This window comes from Pelmatolapia mariae, linkage group LG14 (assembly GCF_036321145.2).
Source record: "Pelmatolapia mariae isolate MD_Pm_ZW linkage group LG14, Pm_UMD_F_2, whole genome shotgun sequence".
Classification (NCBI taxonomy): Eukaryota; Metazoa; Chordata; class Actinopteri; order Cichliformes; family Cichlidae; genus Pelmatolapia; species Pelmatolapia mariae.
In genome coordinates, this window is record NC_086239.1 from 40,692,942 (window position 1) to 40,700,328 (window position 7,387).

The window sequence follows — 7,387 nt, forward strand, 5'->3', positions numbered from 1 at the left end:
ACTGTTTCCAAAAGAAAGCATATTTCTGTTTCTGTAACTAGAAATTAATTTGAATTGTTGTTGATAGTAAATGAATCATGAACACAGAGACCCTCTCTCAGCATCCGTCGCGCCTGATAGTTCGATAGATAGATCAGCTCTGCACTCTGGTGGTGGTGCAGCTGCACTGCACTCAGGTCAGCTTTCAGCTGACTGTGTAACACTCAGAGTCAGGCTGCAGCTTCAGACAGGATGAAGGAGCAGCTCGTCATCCTCGCCGTGGCTCCCCTGCAGTGTTAGTAAGGGCCGTCCCTCAGCTGTAGTCAGTGATGTCAGACCGCAGGCTGGACTACATCGAGCTGCTTCGACAGGAAGTGAGCAGGAATCCTCACGTGAGTCACCTCTAAGAAAATACTACCACCACGTACTGTGTTGATCAGTGTCACCCTCACGGTCCAGGAGCTCATATTGCTTTATTTTGGTGTGTGCACTGAGGGAAGACAAAGGTAAAAGCTTCCCTGAGTCATGTGACTGCAGGTTTGCTGTAAATCTGATGTTTCCAGGAGAGGTTGTTCAGTGTTGAAGCTGTGGGAAGTGTTTTTTTCGTTGTGACTGAACGGTCGAAAGCAGCTGTTTGTCTCTCCTTCTCCTCAGAGGCTGCTGGATGTGGAGAAAGAGGAGGAGCAGGAGGAAGCCCCTCCACCCCGGAGGACCCTCCAAGCCCTCTGCTCTATCCCCCGGAGGCTGGCCATCTCTGCGGGGCTCGGGGGAACGCCGGTCACCCCCCAACTGATTGAGGTAAACACAACGATTCAGAAACAGCGGTGTCAGGTGACCTGTCCCTGTTTTCCTGTAAACACGATGAGCTCACCTGACCACAGATCAGCCGTGTTACCTGACACCTGCACTTGGCTGAAGGGAGGCGGGGTTTATGAGGATACCAGGGTGGAGGTGTGCAGGTGCTGAAACACCCCACAGGAAGTTTTATTTCCAGCTCTATGATTTTATCTTCATGCAGTCAGGCTTCTGCCTGAAACAAACAGTTTTAGTTCCTCCTCCTTTACACTCGTTTTATTATCATTGGTTGTGACAAACAGAAGGTCTGAACAGATCCAAGAGCAGGGAGTGTTCAGAGCTGCTTTGAGCTCCATGTTTGAGCGTCCAGTGAGGCGAAGCAGCTTTGACCTGTTGTTCCCTGTCAGGGTGCATTCAGGGCACACGATCGACCGATGACCTCTCTGTTTTGATGTCAGAGCCTGAGGAGGATTCTTCTGGGTGGAAACTTTCGTGTCTTCGACTACGAATGGAGGAGAGCCTTCTTCCACTTCAGGGAACCAAACTCCGAGTTAGCGTACGCTCTGAAGGCTGATGGGGTGAGAAACCAACTCTGCTTTTAAGATCAGGCTTCAAAGTTTCCTTTTTGCTAAAGCATGTAGTTAGAGCTGAGACTGAGAGACAGCTTCATCCATCAGGCTGTCAGGATGCTGAACTCTCTCACACACCAACTCCACACCTGCATCCACCTCCTCCCTCTGAACCCCCCAAACATACAAACTCTGACCCACCACCATCGCCCTTTCACTGACTGCACACGAACTTGCCCATAATCACTATAATTGTGTTGGACACTGCTGTTTAAATAATCGTATTGTGTTGTACATAAGACTTTTATTTTATTTTCCTTTTTTTTATCTTTATATTTTGACTGTACACTGAGGGCCATGGGAGCGCTGTGTATGACTGTGCATGCGGTCTTTGACAGTAAGGGATAGCTCAGTAGGTAGAGTGATCCCATGATCGGAAAGTCGTGGGTCCGAATCCACTGAAGGGCTACCTTGAGGTACCCCTGAGCAAGGTACCGTCCCTACCAACACCGCTCCCCGGGCACCCAAACGCTGCCCACTGCTTCACAGAGTCAGTGGGTTAACTCCAGAGAGGGATTTCTCCACGGGGATCAATAAAGTATACATTCTTAGTATTATTAAAGCTGACTTTGACTTGTTTGCTTGTTAGGGCAAAAAATGAGATGCTAAAGTCTGAAGAAGTAAGTCAGGAAAGAGAGAGAAAGGATGGAGGAATTAAAGTTTCCTTACAAATGTTATATGAATATCAGGAAAAAGAAGACAAGCAGAAACTCAAACTACACCTTTAGTTTTTTAACCTTTTTTTGATAAATATTACATTATAATATTCTATATAATATAGGAGTGTTATTAATCCTCCAGTTCAGTGATGTACCTGATAAATAATGTTTCATTGTCACACAGCTGATTCAATTGTTAAGGCCCTCTCACATGCGCTGCGCTGACCGCTAGAGCAAAAAACTGTATCAGTCATTCATAAAGAAGAAGGTAACTATGTGTGTCGTTTCCACAACACTGCTTTCCTCCCAAGGTGCCCACAGCCGTTGAAAGGAATGCACGGAAACTCCACACAGAACGTTTTCCTTCATCGTGTGGTTGAACTTAGCGCAGCCGTAGGCTTCGTTTTTATTGGCTGCGTGAAGGTACGTCACAGCGCGCAGCGGTCAAAATTCAACCGCTGATCGTGTGAGTACTCCTGGCTCAGCGCAGCGTTAAAACGTTGTTGTGCAGCACAAGCAATAGAAATGAACGGGCTTCAGAGCGCAGTGCGTGCTGCGTCCCGTGTGAAAGGACAGGTAGACTACTTCAGAACACGCGGAGCTTTGAACAAACGTCCTCTAACCAAACCTCTGCGCTGCAGCAGCTTCAGCACCGCGTAATAACAGACTGAGTGGGTGTCTGTTTACATTTGACCCTGTAGATCAGAGAAAATACAGAATAAATGTTAACTTGGTTTTAAAAGTCTAAACAAAAAGAGTTCAAAGCAAACGTTAAAAGCCCAGAATTCCCCGGACACGACTAAAAGCTTCGTCTCACTCCTGATAGGCTGGCAGTTTTAACCCATCAGCATCAAGCCCCGCCCAGAATATTACATCTTTTAAGGTCAGGTGTGTGTTTCAGGGCGGGGCTCGGGCCATTCAGATGGTCGTCCAGGCTCGCATCATTAAGCACCTGCTGTTCGCCCGACAGAGCGACTCAGACGGACAAACGTTGCACAGGTGAGGCCTCTCTGATGTGGTAAAGGTGAGACTTCCACCTGCAAACCAGATGTCACATGATGAAATATTAACATGACAGAAAATGGGAACAGTGGGACGGTAACTGGTCTTTCTCTGTGCCCAGCGGTTTTCTGAAGTTGCGTCAGTTTAGCACCCAGCGTCCTGCGTCACCTTTGACCTGTGGTGTCCTCCCACAGCTCTAATGTGTTTCTATCATTTTGTCCACCCTCCAGTCTAACAGAGATAGGACGGCGGGAGCAGGACAGGGCGTTGGCGGCCGCCCTGAGCGACAGCCTCTGGTTGGCCGGACAGGAGGCGAGCGCCACTGTCACCTTGGTAACCGAAGACTATTGCATCACATCTCACCTGGACTACAAACTGGACACCTTCACAGAGAGGGTACCGCCCTTCCTCGCGGCGCTCCGACTGCTGCTCTGTCCCCAGCATCTCGTCACGTCTGTTCTTTCATGTCTTTCAGCTGCAGCTCTTCACGTTCAGCGAGAAGGACGCCATCACCAGCTTCATCCTCGACCACATCCAGTGTGTGAGTACAGCATCCAATCAGGACGCCAGAATCAGGTCGCTTTACCTTAGCGTTAACTCTTCAGTTTGTTGCATTAATGCGAATTCAGGTGAGAAAAACGAGCACTGATCTTTACACACGTGACATGACTGCACAAAAATACGGCCCGCGGTCAGACGTGGAGCTCCGTTGGCCCGCGGTCGGAAAGGTTTGGAGCCCGCCGTGCGACGTGACCTGTTGTCTTGTAGTTTCAGGAGGAGGGCAGTCATGGCGTCATCCTGTTCCTCTACAGCCTCATCTGCTCCCGTACCATCGAGAGGTAACCACACAGCGAAGTCCTGCGATGTTGGCGCACCCGACAGGACACAGTCTGTTACAGCCCGCTGGTTAACTGAGCCATTGACCATGTGCGTCCTCTTCCTCACAGGCTGAGGCAGGACCTAGACTCTCCTACGTCATACCTGCTGCACCTCAGCCCGGGCAGCTCTGTCTGTCGGCAGGTAAGAGCTCACCTGGCTCATGTTGCCAGACTTCATTTAGAAATCTTTGTGTAAGGCGTTTGTACCTGTGCAGTATCAGATACCAGGCCCACACCTGTGTGTAGTTTTACACCGAGGTCTGCAGAGACGTGCTCCGCCCACTCATGTCATTCACTCGGCCTCAGCAGCTTCCTACTTCTCTGCGACCATCGTCGCTCTGTGTTCAGCTAAAATCAGAGAGCACCATGGGAAGTAAAAATCTGCTGAGGGTGCTAAACAGCTGACAGTGACATCATCAGAGAGACATGGATGCTCGTTTGTGTCTCCTGCTGATGTCTCCTCCGTCAGCCTCGGCTCTCGCGCTGACCGCTCAACGATCAGAGCGTCTCTGTTAGCCTGAGAGCGTCTGCGAGCGCGTGACCTGAGCGAGCGTGCACACCTGTAGAGTGCAAAGTGGGAGGAGCCTCCAGGTCTCTGCTTGTGTATGCAGTCTCTGCTGAACCTGCTGCTGACCGGCAGAGCCAGTCCGCACCTCTTCAACGGGACGCGGCACTTCGGGCAGGACGGCCTACCTCTGCAGCGCCCCCTGCAGGGCGTCCTGTCTCGCAGCGATGTAGGATATCTGCGCTGGAGTCGAGAGGAGATGGAGCGCGGTGCGCTGCCGCAGGTAGAGTCCTGTAACCGAGCACCGCTGACACACACACACTCACAGCTATGTGTGGATTACAGGTGTTTCGGTGCCGTGAGGAAGCAGCAGAGCACAGCTGATGTAATCAGGATACTCACAGTAACCTTTCAGGTGTGCCTCAGGTGTGTGTTACATCCGTCTATGCTGCTCTCATCAGTTTCTCATTTTAAACAGCTGACGGCCGGCAGCTGTGAGCTAAGGCTGTGAAGCAGCTGGTGGCGCTGTGAGGTCGTTTCAGCAGAAACCAGTAAAAAGGTGTCCTTTACTGGTTTATCCATTATATTACAGCCTGATACACACCGTTCGGTCTCTGTGGATCTAAGGAGCATGGAAAGAAAAGCGTCTGGATTTCTTTAAGCTTCTTGAAGACGTTTTATCCGAGAAGCTTCTTCAGTTCTAAGAGCAGATGGTGGCCCTATGGGGAGGGTCCCTAAGAGGGTCGTGGACCCCCTATTGATCCTCTGCCTCAGAGCTGAAGAAGCTTGTCGGATGAAACATCTCCAAGAAGTCCAGACGCTTTTCTTTCCACGATAACCACGACTGAGGACCTTCACAGACATGTCTCTGTGGATAATGTGTTATCACTCATCCACCTGGATCATTCAGTTAGGGGCGTGGCCTCGTTGATGTCCGGGTGTACCGTTAGTTTGGGTGAGAGCGATTCTAGGATTTCATCATTTTATGGATGCAGCTTGCTAAACACTCCCTGTTAGCTGATATCCAAGCACTCCACCCTCTCCACCTTCAAACAAAACCAAAAAATAATATTAGCCAACAGGTGCCATTAGGCACTGACTAACCACCTCCACCTGCATCAAAGACTTTCTCCACGAGGCTCTTTAAGTTAAACAGCTGAGTTCTTACAGTCAGAAGAGCGCCCCCTGCCTGTCTCCCTCTGTCTGCAGGTGGGCAGCATGCTGAAGACTCCCAGGTTCCCGGTGTGGGTTTGCAGCATCAACAGCAGCTGCTCGGTCCTGTTCAGCGCCACCCGCTCGCTGCTGTCTGACTGGAGGGCGGAGCATCTGTTCCAGCTGTACTACTACAGTGGGCAGAGCTCGCAGACAGCGACGGCCAGGCTGACAGTCGGTGAGCGTCACACGTCTGCAGGTCTAACCGGGATCCGCTCGTGCTTCATCCGCCATCTATTTCCTGTTTCCTGTACAGATACTCACTCCCACCACTGGGAGGCGTCGTCCAGAGACAGAGAAGGAGATCCAGAGAAACGGTTTCCCTCACTGGAGATGACCATCAGGACCAAGTGGGACGGAGCTGCGATCGACTGGAACGGCGCCTCCCCCTTCTACTGAACATCACCACAAACGCTGGTCTGCGGTCGTCACGGCGCTCCCGACTGTTTTTACCATCACAGGAAACCAGATGTTAAAAGTCCCGTTACAAACAGAAACCTCACGTCTTCAGTGACCACTGATGATTCAGACCTGAGGTGTTGGCGAGGTCACCTGTGGTCACTGACGAATCAGCAAACACAGGCGAGCGTCTGGAGGTAAAATGAATCCAGACTCCGATGTGTTTGCATTCCCACGTTATTCCCTGCTGTCCTCTGGACTCGTCTCTGACATCAGCCAGGCCAGGTCATCAGACCCTGACCACTTCCTGTTCTCGTCTCGGTGTTTCTGGGTGAAGTGAAGGCAGCTCTGTACTAGCGTCACGTCTGCCCAACGTTTAACCTTTGAACCAAACTGATGTTTGTCCTTGATGATGTTTCAGTCTCATGTCCTCATCTTAAATTATTTGATCTTCGTTTAGCTGAAAGTCTTCTGTTCCTTTGAAATGTAACACAGAAATAAATCCGACTCCTGTTTAAACATCCGTGGAAATGTGTGTTTGTTTGGTGTGAGCAGCTCTCTGTGAGGATCTTGGATGTTTCTGTTCCCTGTCATGATGATCTCACACTGCTTCAGTGAGGCCAAGGTCCGGCTCTGAGGAGGCCGTCCGAGGCTTCAGTGAACACGATCAGCTCCAGTTTCCTCTGATTTTACGTGGAGATGTGCAGAGCTTTCAGCTAACAGCTCGTTGGAGCAACAGTATGATTTTATGTCAAACTGTGTCACCTTTGGCATTTTTCAGATTCACCAAAGAAACAGGAACAGATGATGTTTGTGTGACAGGCTGCTGCTGACAAAGAGCCTAAAGACAGTTTAAAACTGCTTCTTTGCTCAGGTGTCTGTTATGAGCTGGAGAGCTGCTGCTCAAGGGCACTTTAGAAACTACAAGAATATCTGACTCAAGACTTTTGCACATTACTGTTGTATTTATACAGCACGCATCAACCCACTGGGGCCAACACAAAGGATAGAAGGGCCTTCAGTACCGTGACCACACGTCTGTGGTCACATGTCTGATGATGAAACAGCGTTACAGTAAACCGAGCAGCTGGATATGGAAGCATGGAGCAATGTCTGAGTTATCCCAGGTTACAAAATTCTCAGGTGAAAGTTCTGGTGACCAAAGTGAGATCGAGGCTCCTGAGTCTGTGTTTCAGAGACGATTTTCCGACTAAAAGCTTCAGCCAGCAGTGATCAGAGCTGCCTGTGTGTAGGACGGACAGACACCCGAGGAGCTGAACATTGAAACATGAGAACTTCAACCCTGTAGCTCTCCAGCATATCAAGACT

General features: G+C 50.1%; 1 protein-coding gene across 2 annotated transcripts; it reads left to right on the forward strand.

The window, feature by feature from the left end:
- Positions 1-214: 214 nt before the first annotated feature.
- Positions 215-6,560, forward strand: mindy4b (MINDY family member 4B). Of its 2 annotated transcripts, XM_063494413.1 has the most exons (11): positions 215-371; positions 634-777; positions 1,233-1,352; positions 2,964-3,061; positions 3,295-3,460; positions 3,540-3,605; positions 3,833-3,903; positions 4,012-4,084; positions 4,554-4,730; positions 5,657-5,837; positions 5,916-6,560. In XM_063494413.1, the coding sequence occupies exons 1-11, from the start codon at positions 309-311 to the stop codon at positions 6,056-6,058; spliced, it is 1,302 nt and encodes a 433-aa protein (XP_063350483.1). In that variant the 5' UTR covers positions 215-308; the 3' UTR covers positions 6,059-6,560. The 2 variants fall into 2 exon arrangements, with proteins under 2 accessions (XP_063350483.1, XP_063350481.1); XM_063494411.1 differs by having other exon boundaries at positions 5,657-6,560.
- Positions 6,561-7,387: the final 827 nt, after the last annotated feature.

What these genes read in the sequence shown, in the direction of transcription:
- mindy4b (XM_063494411.1), top strand. Translation starts at nt 309, where the DNA reads ATGTCAGACCGCAGGCTGGACTACATCGAGCTGCTTCGACAGGAAGTG. An exon ending in TGCTCCCGTACCATCGAGAG is followed by an intron (nt 3,904 to 4,011) that starts GTAACCACACAG and finishes TCTTCCTCACAG; the next exon opens with GCTGAGGCAGGACCTAGACT. An exon ending in GCAGCTCTGTCTGTCGGCAG is followed by an intron (nt 4,085 to 4,553) that starts GTAAGAGCTCAC and finishes TTGTGTATGCAG; the next exon opens with TCTCTGCTGAACCTGCTGCT.